The sequence below is a fragment of the Canis lupus genome, chromosome 6 (assembly GCF_048164855.1).
Source record: "Canis lupus baileyi chromosome 6, mCanLup2.hap1, whole genome shotgun sequence".
NCBI classification, from domain to species: Eukaryota; Metazoa; Chordata; class Mammalia; order Carnivora; family Canidae; genus Canis; species Canis lupus.
The window spans coordinates 69,079,148-69,095,272 of record NC_132843.1 but is presented as its reverse complement, the minus strand read 5'-3'; the positions used below and the strand labels follow the sequence as shown (position 1 = coordinate 69,095,272).

Here is a 16,125-nt window from a genome sequence, read left to right as displayed (position 1 = left end):
GGTTTCTTTACTACCTCTCTAAGATGCTATTTTTGTTCCTACTTTAGAGCTGAGACCATTTAGGCACAAATGAGAACAGGACATAGCCACGTTCACTCTGCTCATCAGAGACACCGGAGTTCTATACCTGGGGCTTCCAGGCTTTCCTCCAGTCACCTTTCCATTACTCCCAACACCAACTGTGTTTACAGACATCTGCTGGAGCCATACTCTCTACTGGTGCTCAGCACAGCTGCCTGCTGACTTATAATTCCATCAGATTACATCTACACAGACTGGTAGCTACATGTTCCTCAGTGAAGGTCTCTACAGATAAGAGATATTTGGTTTCCTCGTGCTCCATTCCTTCAAATCAACTGCCACAACTCTGGATCCTTTCCTCACTCAACAATGTGACTTCACTTAGGGGGATCCTTACCATGACATTATGGTAGCAGTCAATTCCCATCCTATAGGGCTGTCAAGGTAAGTGCTGAAGAGGTGTGGAAAGAGCTCCTAAGGAACTGAACCAAACCATGAGTGGCTTATCATCAGCAGAGTTTCAAATGGCTATTTCCTTCTATTTAACCTCCATAGCTGGAGATGTAAGACTTGTCTACTTCTCTAGGTTCAAGGAGAATATGAAGAATTGATTTAGCTATGGAGAACTATGTGGGACAAAATAATGCCTGGACAGCTTTAAACGAACATACAAATTTGTAGTTACAACTCTTAAAATGTACAGACTGTACTTGACTAATTTATAATTTGCTATAGGTATATGGAATTGACTATGTCCAGATGTAAAAAAGTTTATTCTGCAGTCACAAAGATCTCTCTCTCCCCTCTCCTGCTCCAATAATGTCTCCATTCAAAGAGCAGAAGAAAAATCCATGGACAAAAATAATGGCAGGATAGGGACCTAGAGGGTGAAAGGGCTGATTAGGAAGCTTTTGGTGGGAGACCATTTGCAAAATGGCCTGCATCGACTACTGATCCTGGGAGTACACAGCTGGACAAGATCCACTTCCAGAAGGTAGACTTTGCTTTGCCTCTAAGAGCTGTCTTGGATGATCTACCATAGGTGCACAGCTCTGCCCATGGACTGCACGCGCAGAAAAGCTGTTCTTCGAATAAATAATTGGCCATATCACCCTTGTAAATGAAGGCAAGCATGCAGTCTTCGAGATCGTTGATGCGATGGAGACAACTATGGGCACCAACCCCAGCCAGCTCATTGACATGCAATGGGGGAAACGCTTTGCCAAATCCTGAAATTGGTTCTCTCGTGTTAAACGAAGAGGGTTTAAAATGCAAAATAATAATAGTTTTTAAAAGTACCCAAATCCTTTAGTTCATAATAGCAAATTCACTGCTTTTCAAAATGCACTTTCCCAAATATAAATGATATATTTAAAATAAAAACTAGTCCACAGTCTTCTAGCACCTGTGGTCAGGCAGAGGGTGACGGAAAATGGGAAGAAGCCAGCCTGGATTTAATGACTGGTCATGAATAATGTGGGCAGAGGGAACCAGCAGGACTGGCTGGACGGCCTGCTTCCAACCAGACTCACAGAGTTTAGCACCATTCTTTGGGCTCTGCAGGGGTCAAGAGCACCTTTCCTGGAGTCAAGTGGAAAGAAGGAGCTTCCTCTGACCCCCAGCCCCCAACCAGGCCTCCAGGGAAAGAAGATGCATCTCTCCACAACTGCTCAAATCTCACAGTGGGCCCCTCTTATCTGAGTTGAGAAAAGCTCAACTCTGATCACAGCCTGGCTCTTAACTCACTGAGATTAACTGTCAGACTCAGTGGGCTTTTCTAGAATCCCTCAAGGGAGAAAAAGGGGAAAGAGACAAAGAGGACTACCTGTATATTACCGCTTGTCTTCCAATTCTGTTTCTCACGAAAATCCCCATAAAGAAAATGCCCAGGTGCACACTGTTTCCATGATTGTCCTGCATGAGATCAACAGAAGGATGGCGTGACCAAACAGATCGCCAGCAGTCCAGCAGAGCCGAGAGCCCAGGCTGGATCCCACCCATGCAGGCCATACCCTGTTTCCAGCCCGTGGACAAATGGATCACAGGCAGCATTGGGGCAACAGGCAATGCGGCCCTGAAGGGACTCACCTCCCCTGCACATCCCAGTGGACTATATACATACATATATTTTTTTCTTTTATCTCAATTTGTCACAACACATTTCCTGTCCAAGTGAGAATTTTAGGATTTTCTCAGATTTGTTGGCAGTGTTAAGAGTTTCTCTTTCATGAACCTCTATTAATATCTTTGCCACTTTGGGTTTTTTTAAATCAAAATTGTACATGTATGTAGTTGGATTAGGTATGCATGTCATATGTGTGCGTTTATATGTGGCCGCTGTTTGCAGGATTGAGCATATCCTTTGGAGCCTGTTTAAAAGAGGTCAACAGCAGACCCAGCCCTGCCATTTCCTCTCCCCAGAGCCACCAACTTCCACTACTTAACACCCTTATGAGTGTTTATTTGCATCCACTGTGCTTGGTCTTTCGATTTATAACCTCATGGTCCTCGGTCCTGGGATACTTTCTTCAATTTCCTCTGTTTACCTCCTGGAACTCCCACTATTCAGATGTTGGACATCCCGGGCTGGCCTTCTAATTTTATCTCCCACCTTCCATATTCCATAACTTCATTTTTTGGTGAGATTTTTTAAATTTTATCTTTATTACCTTTTCCATTTCTGATATATTTTTAACTTTTTTTTTAAGATTTCATTTCATTTATTCATGAGAGAGACAGAGAGAGAGAGAGAGAGAGAGAGGCAGAGACACAGGCAGAGGGAGAAGCAGGCTCCATGCAAGGAGCCCGATGTGGGAGTAGATCCGGGATCCTGGGATCATGCCCTGGGCCAAAGGCAGACGGTCAACCACTGAGCCACCCAGGGATCCCTATTTTTAACTTCTGAGAGTTCTCCTTTTTCTTCTTTTTTGAATGGTCCCTTTTAGAAGGAATCTATTCCTTTAAGGAGGGAATATATTGTTATGTTTTTATCTCAGAGACTCATAGGATGGTATTTTAGGCAGAGGGTTCTTCACCCTGCAGTCTCTGCATCTTCCAGGCTGCTTCGGTCCCTTTGCCTTGGCCTCTGTCATTCCTGCGAGGGCAGCCTGTAGGGTGATCCTTGGCCATCTAGTCACGCTCCAGAGTGGGATGCTAAGCAGTGGCCGGGAGCTTCATGAGTTCAGGAGGGGTGTGAAGACAGCAGAGCTGCAGGGCAGTCTGCCAGGCACTGTGCTGAGGGAGCCCGGATGACTTATCTTCAATCTGGTCTCCTGGTCCAGTCAGGTGCTTCCAGCCTCCTGCCTGGGAGAGCATAACCTGCTGCCAGTGTGCCCGAGAGCAGAGGGAGAACAAGGCTCATCAGCCAGGGCGTAAGGTATCACCCAACCCCCTGATTTTTACTGATGACACTGTCATTGTGGAGTGAACAGAGGGGCATGTATCATCCAGGCACAAGATAGAAAAGAAGGCTCTCTATATTCCTTAGAACACTCGGTTCCATGTAAGACACAAAGACAACAGTGTCCCTTCTCAGGGACTTCTTGACCCACCACCAAAGCGCACATCGGAACAGGGCCCTGCTAATGGGGACACAGAGAGGGCCAGACCACTGCTGGAGACTGAGCAGAGAAGAGGGCTGGGGGTGAAAGAAGTGGGAAGGAAAAGAAATGCCTTGGTAGTCAGAAGTGAGAAGGTAAATCAGACTGGAGAAAAAAATATGGGGGGTAAGAAGATAGGCTAAGTGGAGGTGGGAAGGGGAAAGAAAATTCTGTGGTAATCCTTCCTGGGGCACTCTGCCATTAGACGGATCAGTGCAGGGGTCCAGTGGGGATGGGGCCGTGGGAGGAGCAGTTCACCAGGGCCTGGCAATGGGAGAAACACAGGACGGATGCCTGGGTGCTGCGTCTGGCAGAACGTAAGGCTCCATCTCTAACGTGGCTCCTGGTGTGTGGAGGCAGAGGGCCCAACCTGTCGGGGAGTGGCCTGGTACTCCTCCCACCTTAAAAAATTTTGAAGAACCACTCATAGAGAAGCCCACACTATGTGGAAATGTTCTTCCCTACAGCAAATCCGTAACAAGCTTGTTTACTTCACTCGGTCAGGAAAGACGTGTACTAAGCCAAAGGGACTCCATCACTACAGCAGTCTCCCGTCTGCCTCTGCACTTATCTCAGAGCTGACCACAGCACCGCCCCGACTGGTACTGCTGTCCCTCCCACCATCCTCAGCTCTCTGGAAGTCATGTGGTCTGTCGGGGGTCACCTGAGTCATGAACCGGTACGTGTGACGCCCAGCTCAGTCACACTCCCTGGCAGTGAGTCAGCAGTGCTTGTCTGCCCACTCAGACCAAGGTACGGTATATGCCCCTCGCGCTCTTCGCTCTAAAGAACATACCAGAAAGGCCATCAGAAATAAGCACAGTGGATTTCAACACTATTTCCACTGCCCCTATTTCCCACAGCCCAGAACTCCTAAAAACAGGACAAATAAATGAGCCACAACAACTCAACCCCCAACTTCCTGGGGCTGAGAAGTGGGTTTTCTGGAAGTGAAGAAAAGTTTACCCTGGTTTTTCAGTGACCCAAAATATCATGACTATATATGGGCTGCTGAAATTTAAGTGGGATGCAGATGGCTTCATAAGGCATTATTGCAAGGAAAATGGATTACAACCCTACGAAGGGCAGCCATGAGAGAAGCAAAAGAAAATTAAACAAATCTAAAAAAGAGCCATTTAGCCCTTTTCGCAAGCTGCGGCCACCCTGCTCATTCTACTTGATGCACATGGGCAGTTCTCATTAAGGCAAATTGCAAACGTGCAGCAGAGGGGGAACAGAACACTTATAAAACAGCCAGCGAAGCCAGTTTAGAGTGAAATGTTTGTGCTAAAATTGCAGTATCTCCCAAATTGCTGAAATGTGCCAGTTGCTTTAGGTTTCTGATAAAACCCCGTCTTTTGTAAAGCTGGTCAGTAGAGAGAAGAAAATGAGTTTGGGTTCTGGGGTCCGCTCCACACGTGACCATGCACCATGACCCTGACCCCCCCAACCACACCCACTTCAGGAGCTGGATGTGTTGCAAAAGATGTGATGTGCTGTAGCAGTTTCCTAGGCACCGTTTCCAGAACACACCAAAGGGGCTGGACGCCCACAATGCAGGCTCTACAGAGCTTGAGAAATAAAGTGTGACTGCATACGGGAAATGTTTCACTCTGCCTCACAACCAATTATCCCCAGATCAGCTCAAAGGAGAGAAAAGAGAAGAAGCAGGTAAAAACCACCCATCAGGGGCTTTATATTAATGCACCCATGACATTAGCTGCTTGTCCTGCCGACTGGATACCTGCACAGTGCAGGCTGGGCTGGTGTTTGGGACACACTCAGATGCCTGTCTTACCAACAAGATATTTTCCCCGACACTGTGGCCAACTCCAAAATCTCTTCGTTAAGAAAAAGTGTTTGCTTTACCTCACGTCCACTGGACTTGCCAACCGATGCCACGCAGGCATAAGGAAGCCAGGTCGTTCTGGCCTGCTGCCTGTCATCGCTAGTGTTCTGACTGCCTGAACCATTCTGAGAAAGCTGAAGAAAGCATAGGCCAGGGCTGGCTACCTTCACAGAGAAGATCTCCTGTCCAAATCCATCCAAACGTTCCACTTCATTGATGTACATGAGCTCAGCTTCTGCTGGCAGGATCCCACTGCAATCACGACAGCATCAAAGAAGGAAATGGTTATGGGCAATGAAGGCAGTACAGGGTCCTACCCTCCTGATGGCAAATTCCAGAGCTGTGGTTTTAGTTCTAGTTCTGGGAAGCGCAATCATCACCCAACTGTGAGGACATGGTGCATTACTAAGTAATTCATTAACATATTCCCCACCGGCTTTTACTCAACGGGGAATAATCAGAGGAAGGTAAAGTGTTTAATTAAGAACCACAGCCCTATAAACATTAATTATTCCAGACATCCTGGTGAATAGCGCTGCCTGCTTTAAAAAAAAAATTTTTTTCCCTCCTACCTGGGAGAAAAAATCTCCACTGTTAAGAAAAAAGGTGAAAAAAGGAAAAAGTTTATGAGGATGCCATTTGGGGAGCTAAGTAGCTGAGATGAGAGACCTTGGGATAACCACACAGGCCCTCTGAGGTCTGAAGGAAGGCTGTTTGTTTTCCATTGGTCCCATAACTCTGCGTAGCCCTCAGAGCACCCTCTCAGTGCCTCCTGGAGTCTCGATCCTCTTTCCCTCTTGATCTTGACTCCCCCCCCCAAAGCTGCTCTTCAGGTCTTCTCACTCAGCTCAAGCGGCCCCAGGCTCCCCAGCTCTGGCAACAGAGCTTGAGGAAGCTCAGAGACACGAATTCCCCTGGCTAGCAGCTCCATGTCTGTGTGGGCTTGCTGGTGTTAAAAAAAAAAGAAAAGAAAAAAAAGGGAGAGAGAGGAAGAAAAAAAAGAGAACCAGAGAAAGGGGAGGGAGGGCAGGCAGCAGAGTTTTCAAATCCACCCAGTGTTGAAAGAAACACAGCAGGGGCAACTCAAGCCAGGGGCTAGGGCTGGGGGCCAGCGCCTCAGCCGGCCTTACCTGTGGGCTTTGTGTTCTTGGGCTACCTTCTGTGTCAGCTCCTCCAGAACGGCCTCCTCCAGGGCCAAATCCTATCAACACAGAAGCAGTGAAGGCCATTACCATTTTGCTTATAAACCTTAAGAGCTCTCTTCTCCAGAAGATGTTCCCGAGGAGCCTCACTTCATCGCCTCCCCCCGTCCCCGTACTCCTTCAAATCAAAGGCTGTCCATGGTAGGACTGAGGGTCCACTGTGACTTAGGCTCTCCGCTTCTAACTAACATGCCTATTTCAAGGCATAGTTTGGGTCGCTGCTTAAATTCTTCAGGGCCCGGGGAATATCTCCTTTTTTCATTTACCCTCTTATTCCCTGTCTGACTCTCAGATTCACTTTAATTGAAATTGCTTTGTCAGTACTCACGTGGTTCTTTTTAAAGATTTATTTATTTTGAGAGAGAGAACAGGGCAGAGGGGGAGAGGGAGAGAGAGAATCTTAAGCAGACTCCCTGCTGAGTGCGGAGCCCGACGTGGGGCTTGATCCCAGGACCCCGAGATCATGACCTGAACTGAAATCAAGAGTCGGATACTCAATTAACTGAGCCACCCAGGTGCCCCAGTACTCTGCTACCTGAGGCCCAATACTCTTCTACCTGAAGGCAGAGAGGCTCATTCCAATGTTACTTGACAGAGCCTTGGAAGCAGAAGGGGCCACGCTGGCTAAAACTAGGGAGTTCTATAAGGTCACAGTGTGGACCTGACCAGCTGGTGTCTCAACTACCTGAATCCCAGGTCCCTGGGACCACTGGTGTGCTGGCTGCCACTGGATGCGAGCTAACTGCACACACTGCTTCCCAACACCCCTTCAATGACCGTGAGGGTCTATCAGGGATTGTTAAACATTTACTAGCACAGCACTGTCCGGGATGGAGAGATGGTCTGAAGGAGACTTCAAGACAGGGAGGACCAGAGCAACCAGTTTCTGAGACCCTGACAGACACGGCGATTCCAGAGTTCCCTGCATCCCTGGTGGTAGCCTGGGGAGGCTCAAGCCAAGGGCCAGCTGCCTCGGACCTTCCCAGGCAGCAGCTTCCACGGCCCCTGCCCCAGGCAGGTAAATACTGAAGAGGATGCAGATGCACACCATTTCCTTCTGAGCTCCAGAGGGGAGTGGTCAGAAGGGGCTCTGAGCTGTGTGCCCCGGTGGGGCCCTCTTCAGCTCATCGTAGACACTGGGGGTGGGGGGCCTGGGGGCTGAAATTTGGCAGAGAACATCCCAAATACTGCATTGCCTTGATTCCAAAACACCATTTAGATAAAGATGGTCTCCAATTTAATAGTTTTCCCTGGATGAAGCACTAACCCCCAAAAAGGTGCATCTCCAAACTGCAAGAGACATCCCATCTGGAGGCACAAAAACCTGAAAAATCGGTTATCTCTGAAAGATGAAGACTGAGGGCGTGAACTATATGCTGGAAATTCTCTAGCTCTGCAGATGGTCACGAGAAACCTCAGAGAAGGTGGAGGGAATTCCTGGCAGCCCTTATTTTTCACGCATTCACTGATGAACTGGCTGTCTCCTGTCTAGCCATCCTACTCAGTGACTCGAGTCCTCGGGAGGAGAGCCGCTCAGTCCTACGTCGTCGGGGAACGCGCCCCTGGGTACCGCGCGGCCGTAATCACCCGGTACTAATTTTGAAAAGCTAATGAAAGGCGTGTGGCCAATGGAATAAAATAAAGACAGGTAAGTGAAGATCAAAAAGTGCTCCATTAAACCTCGGCTTCCGACTTTGAAAGAAGAAAAAGTCCAAAGGTGCCCCTCTGCTATTGTTCTCGATTCCAGCGCGTCCGCCTGCGTCTGGGCCTCCCGGAGGTATGCGCCCCGCCGCACAGGCCGCGAGCGGCCCCGCGTGAATGGCAACTAGCAGAGTGCAGGCCTGTACACAGCCGCACACCTGTGGAGTGCCCTGTGTACTTAACTTTGTTCTTTTCTCTGCTGCACAAATGCCATTTGACAAATTCGGTTGCTTTATAAGATCAAACGAGGCCATTCATCCCATCTTCCCTCCCCCACCAAAGGAATGCATTCTTCCCTTTGAAAGCTCTAGTGGAACCAAGCAGAAAGTTTACAACCTTCCGTGGCTCCCCACGGCCTGCTCAATTAGGTCAACACCTGGGCCTGGCATTCAGACCAGCCTTCGGCGTGACCCCGCCTTGCCTGCCAGACCGCCCCTCTCAAGGGTTGAAGGCATCTGGCAGATTCGTCTCTCCTAGCAGAACGCATGTGTGCCGCCTGACACACTCATGCTGACCCTTCCTGGTAGTCACCCGGGGCCCATCACAGCAAGAGAAATGCCACCCTGTTCTTCAGGGCCCGTCTCAGCTGCCGTTCCAGTGGCTTCCATACCCCACCACCACCACCATCACGCAGGAGGTAAGCCTTTGCTGCTTCTGCGCTGAGTGTGGCTCGAGCAGCCCTCACCACAGTCTGCCTATGGTCCCTCTTACACAGTTATCTGGATGCTTATCTAACCCCGTACCCACGTCAGCCTCCCTCTACTAAATTATAGGTGCCTAAGGGCGGCAGCTCTTCTCCACATCCCTTCTGGGCCTAGGACAGGGCTCTTAACACCACGCCAGCTTCTAAGCTCTCCAGACACAGGAAGTGATCCGCAAATGCCACTGACCTCAACTCCGTAAAGCAACGTCTGAGTGTCACATGATCAGAGGGGGGGTTCTCTAATCACGCAGAGCCAGTTAACCATTGTTTGTACCCTCTGGCTGTCCTCTGCTTACGTTACAAAATGCACGGAGTACGGCTGCCTGAAAAGCACAGTCTTCCGCACCCTTGTGCTTGCGTAACAGAGGTGGGACAGTCGTGTTGATAAGAGGACAATGATGGCCAGGACCAGGACAACTGACTAAACACTCACTGAGAATTTACCATATGGTACGTTACTTCACATGCATCCTCTCCTTTTGTCCTCATGACTGGAATGAGCTTGCTACACCCATTTTTAGATGAAAAAAAAAAATGGGACACTTTGGTTAAATAAGTAATTTCAAACATAAATGAGGCCGAATAATGGTCCGAGTTCACACTGCTGGTAAGGGGCACTGCCAGGACATGAGCACAGAATACTTGGCTCCTGTAGCCTGAACCACCTGACCACAGGCTGCAGTGTATCCAGGGTATGACATGGGATGGAATGACATGGCAAAAGCCAGGGAATGTGCACGACTCCAGTACACATGCTGACATCAGCTTGTACCACAGCCTCTTCAGGGCTGTCCAACAGGACTTGCTGCAGTGATGAAAACGTTCTATATCTGGGCTTTCCAGTACAGTAGTCACTAGCCACGTGTGGTTTCTGAACGTTTTCTTAAATTTTTATTTATTTTATTATTATTTATTTATTTTAACGATTTTATTTATTTATTCACGAGAGACACAGAGAGAGAGAGAGAGAGAGAGAGGCAGAGACCCAGGCAGAGCGAGAAGCAGGCTCCCCACAAGGAGCCCAATGTGGGACTTGATCCTAGATTCTGGGATCAGACCCTGAGCCAAAGGGATCAAACCGCTGAGCCACCCAGGGGCCCCTGAACATTTTTTTAAATGTAGCTAATGCAACTATGGGACTGAATTTTTAATTTTAACTCTGGTTAACTTAAATCTGAATGTAAGTAGTCACCTGTCCACGTAAGGAGCTACTATGCCAAAGAGGGAAGTTTGTTTTTATTTATTTTTTAAAGATTTATTTGAGAGAGAGAGAGCAGGGAGAGGGACAGAAGAAGAGGGAGAAGGGGGGAGAAATCTCAGACTCCCCACTGAGTGGGGAGCCTAAACTGGGGCTTGATCCCAGGACCCCGAGATCATGACCTGAGCCGAAACCAAGAGTTGGCTTTCCAACCAAGTGAGCCATCCAGGCAACTCCCTGAAGAGGGAACTTTTAGATCCAAGAATAACACATCCCTATTTGTCTGCCCATGGTGAGATTTCATGAGGTCTATGTCATTCAAGTATCTGATTTGCTCAGAGCCCAGTGGAGACACAGTCTTATTCTGAAAAAGGCATGATACACAAAATAACTCCTTTCTGGCCTTGACAGATAGCACTTGGACCTGCCAGAGCATTTTAATATCTACAAACTCATAAAAACTCTAAATAGTGCCCAAGCCTGGTCTCTGTCTGAAGTCTATGTGATTAAGACCTTTAAGGAGAGAAAGGGGGAAAAAATGTGGAAGATTATCATGCCAATTCATTGTCTCCATTGACACAAAAATGCACACTGTCTAAAATTCTAAGGTATGAGCTTTGCTTCCCTCCCACCAAGCACAATGGGAAACTTCCTGATGCTTGAGGTGAGCCTGTGAGGCTGTGGAGACATTGATTCAAGCCAGTTGACACCAAATCCTAGGAAGAACTTCTCTGCTAAATAATATGCTCATCTCTTTGAATGCAGGTTGATTTGCTGGGTAAAATTAACGAGGCATGAAAAACAAGAGCCCCATCAGATAACACTGCTGTTTTCTTGGAGGGAAGAACAAAGAGTTATTCATGCAAAACGGAGAGATCCTAACCTACAAGAATGAGGTAAATTTGTGACAATTTGAGTTCATCACACAGTGATAGGGATAATAGCTGTAGCCTTACTTATCCTAGTCTTTCAAAACTTGAACTTTTCTCACCACTCTACCCTTTCCCATATGCCACACCCAACTGGATGCTCATTTTACTTCCAAAATATCTCTTGCACTGCTTTCTTGTTTTTATTGCCACTCATTAACACCTAAATTTTCTCTTGGCCAAGAGCACCACGCAGATTCTCATCCGACCTGCTTTCACAAATGATCACGTTGCTTTAATCCAGCGGTTCTCGAAGCGTGGCATCTGCAAATGCAGACAGAGCCCATGTGTTCTCAGCCCTGAGATGTTTCATTTTATCTGCTGTCACTCCTGAGTGACAGCCAGACTCACCATTGACTCGTGCCACCCTGCCCCTGCTCTTTCTCTCCCTATCTAGATCATTCCTTGCTCCCTGGCTGCCTGTTGCCATCCTGCCCATCCTTTGAGATGCAGCTCACACTCCGTGAGTCTTTAAACCTTCCCTAACCCCCCACGCAGATGTGAGTTCTCCCCACATAAAATCCTGAGTGCACTTTATGACGCTTGGCTTTGCATTCTGATTTTGCAAACTTCCTATTTACTCAACTACTGTGCCGCCTCCCTGAGAACAAGCACCATTTCTTATATAACTTCATCCCCTGGGAATTATTACCCAGGTCAGTGCTTTGGGCAAAACCGTTGATAAAAAAAAAATAAGTGGTGAATGATCAGGATTTCTAAAATCTGAGCCAGGATGTTGGAGCGGGTATAGCTTTTCAAACGTTTTAATCCCTCCTCATTACAACTCTTCTCATTTGCCCCAAAGCTACCAAAAAACAAACACACATTCCCCAGGGATTAAAATCTAGCCTCATTCCTAATTTAACCCAAGACTGGATATCTGACCTCACTGACTCATTCAATGAATTTTTATGAGGGTGGACTATATGCCAGACAATAGTGACAAGACAGAGAGGGTCCCTGCTTACGGACCACACAGCTGACGTCCTAGCAGACAATCAATCAGTACTGAACACATTTAGATACTGAAAGAGCTCTGAAGTATATGCACATAAACGGTGATTTAGAAGGAAATAGTTGATGGCTGGAGTGTATCATACAGGCGCTTAAAGAAAAGGAAGGCCTCTTTGAGGACATGACATTTGAATCAAGACCTCAATGTCAAGCCATAGAAAGATCTGGAGCAGAGCACTGAGGAAACCCAAGGACAAAGGCTCTGGGATAAGAGTTAAGCTGGATGTGTTCAGAAAGGAAGGAAGAGGGGGCACCTGGGTGGCTCAGTGTTTGAGCATCTGCCATCAGCTCAGGGCGTGATCCTGGGGTCCTGGGATCGAGTCCCGCATCAGGCTCCCTGCATGGAGCCTGCTTCTCCCTCTGCCTGTGTCTCTGCTTCTCTCTCTGTGTCTCTCATGAATAAATAAAAAAAATCTTAAAAACAATTATAAATAAAGGAAGGAAGGAAGGAACAGCACCAGGGCTCTGGAGAGTAGTAGAACTGAGGGTTGCGTTGCGGAGGGGATGTCAGGGGACAGGGAAGTGTCTTGACGAGGGGGGAAGAGGCATGTTTACTTTTTCAGTGTTTTTCCAAAATATGTCCCTACTTCATAAATGCATGGACATGGACTTGCCTCCCCAGGGAATACGTGTCCGCAAAATCCTCTGAGATTTTCAGAGAAAAGAATTAAACATCCAAAGAAGGTAGAAAATTAATTAAGAAGGAAATTACACTTACCATAGGAAATAGCACATATTCTCTGAGGAAATCTTGAGAATCAAATTGATTGTAGTCTCCAAAATCAGCTGAGAAGAAAAGAGGGGGGGAGTGGTAGTATTTATTATATGAAATTGAAGATGGAATAAAATAAGGGTAAAATCACTGCCACATTTATTATTCCTACTTCATCCTATTTCTGCACTATTAAGTGAAAACAATGCCACGATGTGTTTGATATTGTTAGCACTTTCCCTTAGCAATACTGTAAATATCAGCATGTGAGCACTGTTATACAATTTTCCAGAAAAAAAAAAAAAAACCCAGGGAAATTTGAAAGTGATCCCTAAGCTATTTTAAAAATTTAAAACAAACCTATACTTATGTTTTTGTTAAATACGCATCAACACATATCTTAAGAATATCTGCCAAGGGGACTTTTTAACTCAAGGTTAATTAAGAGAACTGAAGAGCCAAACCCATCTGCATCTTTTCATATATTTGCAGCTGGAAATTCCCCCTGTAAATCACCCTTGGCAAGCAACCTTGCAAATTTTTACACCTCCCAAACAAGTTCCCATATTGCAAGATGCCAGCAACTCTGTTTTGTCCTGTTTTCATCTCACAATGGTATGTCTGAGCACATGCAAAAAAGAATACCATGAGTCCATATCGTCAATCTATAAATGTCTTGCTTCTCATCCTGCTCGCTCTCAAGAAGAAAAAAATCATAACAGCATACAAATTTAATTTCATGTAAAAGATCTGGCATCTAATGGGAGACATGGAACACAAGAGTCCAGACAGAAGGCCAGCGAACAGACGCTGCTGAGAACACAAGGATGTACCTACTAACTCATCACATAACGAATGATTGCTTAGGGGAGGCATTCAAGACAGCAAAGGTCAGGTGCTCGGCCTACTTTCAAGTTTACTCATCAGTTATCATATTTTCTCACAACTTATAGCTCTGTGGCTGTGTCTTGCTAACTGCCCCAGAAGGGTTCTTGGGAAAATTATCTTACAAATATTATAGCTGGAGGAGTTTCCCTCACTCCGAATGGCTAGCTTTAAGGACCCAGTGAAAAGGGAAGCCAGGGTTAATTCACCAACTTCCTTTAGCCTGAAAGCTATCACCAGGGTCTTCCAATATCCAGGATTTCTGTAATAAACCTGCTGGCTGAAGAGTGAGAGGGATAAAAAAGAGGGTAATAAAGTGAACAGGAGAGAAAGCTTTTTGAAAGGAGAAAGATGTGATTGGCAGATGAGGGACATAGTGGATCTTCTCTTATTTCTATTAAAGGTATCTTCTTCCGTGTTTTTGAGGATCTTTCTGTTATAAATACTAATTGTTCTGTAACATTCTGGGCACTGTTCTTTCCCCTTTTAGTCTTCTTTTTTTTTATTTTTTTAAAAGAAGGGAAAGGGTTTGGAGTTTGGTTTATTTATTTATTTATTTTTAATTTTTTATTTATTTATGATAGTCACAGAGAGAGAGAGAGAGAGAGAGAGAGAGAGGGGCAGAGACATAGGCAGAGGGAGAAGCAGGCTCCATGCACCGGGAGCCCGATGTGGGATTCGATCCCAGGTCTCCAGGATTGCACCCTGGGCCAAAGGCAGGCGCCAAACCGCTGCGCCACCCAGGGATCCCCCCCCTTTTAGTCTTTAAGTGGACAGGTGGATACAACATATTTTGTGTATTTTCATCCAGAAGGTAACAACAGCAGCTAACTACTGGGAATCGTGTGTCCAGCAAAAATTATTCAACTGCTAATATCCCAGGATGAAAAAGATCAAGGGAATGCTGCCTCTTTAGATATTACAGAGCCCAAAAAAGGTTCAACATCAGTTCAGAGTCGGGGATGGGAAGTTCAGCTCACAGCTTCTCCAACAACAGTCCACACAGTAAGGACCCGGCGGCTGGGATTCCATTTGGATGGGAACTGACTTTAAGGAAGAAGGACTGCAAAGGACACGAGTTTCTTTTTAAAAATTACATTTTGGGCAGCCCCGGTGGCACAGCGGTTTAGCGCTGCCTGCAGCCCGGGGTGTGATCCTGGAGACCTGGGATCGAGTCCCACATCGGGCTTCCTGCGGGGAGCCTGCTTCTCCCTCTGCCTGTGCCTCTGCCTCTCTCTTCACCCTCTCTGAATGAATAAATAAATAAATCTTTTAAAAAAAATTAATTTTGATCTTTTCATTGTGACTAAAGGCAATTAAGTCACCACTCACTAAAGAGTAATGTATAAATCTGTGTAAGGATCATGTAATATATGTTACATAAAAATATGTAAAAGTATATGTAACAATTTAGAAAGAAAAAAAATAACTGTCCGATAAATCTAGGTAGGACAGGTTGAAAGGTAAATGCATTCCACTATGTGTGTGTTGCTTTATATTATAATCGTGCATTTTGTTTTATTTTTTTAAGTAGGCTCCGTGCCCAGCATGGGGCTCAACCCAGGGCTCCAACTCATGACTCAGATCAAGACCTGAGCTGATATCAAGAGTCAGGCTCTTAAGCAACTGAGCCACCCTAGCGCCCCCTACAATTGTGCACTTTAAATCTCCCTTTAACTGTGTGAGAATAAATTATACTACAATGTTTAAAGCTATCACACTTGAAACTGATGGGAAAGTCAAAGAGTCATAACACGAAGCCACAAAATATGACCACAATGGGTAGTGGAATCATTCTGAGAAAATGTTCCACAAACCCTGCATGTAGCTTTAATTAAAGGCAGGATGAAAGCTGCTATTTCTTCAAATAAAACTAAAATGATACAAGCATGAATGATTTGCAAACAGCTTTGAGAAATCCACCAGCCTGCCACCAGAAATCACTATTTCTGTTGTTTTTTCTATTTCTGTACTTTTAACATATCTTGAAATGGAAAGTGAGAGTTACTAAGAGATCATTTAAGTAAATTCAGTTTTTCCCTGTGAGAGGCCAGCAACACTGCAGTCGAAGAGAAAAATGGGATTTCACATGCTGGCCATCACGCTCCTTACCTTGCACAGCCAAGCCGGCCAGCCGGATCACCTGTTCCAACGTACACCGCAACCGGCCTTCAAGCACGTCTTTTTTGACTTGCAGGTAATACTGATATCTGTTCATGGGAAGAGAGGAACAAATAACCTTAAAAACACACACTTGAAATATGTTCCCACAGGATCAATGTTTCTAGATGTAAAACTCTGTATACACAGCA

At 46.2% G+C, this 16,125-nt stretch overlaps 1 protein-coding gene across 3 annotated transcripts in view; it reads right to left on the bottom strand.

Annotated features, from left to right (window-relative positions):
• PTPN14 (protein tyrosine phosphatase non-receptor type 14) overlaps nucleotides 1-16,125 on the bottom strand; it is a 180,388-nt gene that overhangs the window by 40,737 nt on the left and 123,526 nt on the right. For all 3 annotated transcript variants that reach the window (XM_072831071.1, XM_072831070.1, XM_072831072.1), the window contains exons 4-8: nucleotides 15,926-16,023; nucleotides 12,935-13,002; nucleotides 6,600-6,670; nucleotides 5,634-5,721; nucleotides 1,847-1,935 (exon numbers count right to left, since the gene is read on the bottom strand). In XM_072831071.1, the coding sequence (XP_072687172.1) occupies nucleotides 1,847-1,935; nucleotides 5,634-5,721; nucleotides 6,600-6,670; nucleotides 12,935-13,002; nucleotides 15,926-16,023 (414 nt within the window). The remainder of the gene's footprint in view (nucleotides 1-1,846; nucleotides 1,936-5,633; nucleotides 5,722-6,599; nucleotides 6,671-12,934; nucleotides 13,003-15,925; nucleotides 16,024-16,125) is intronic.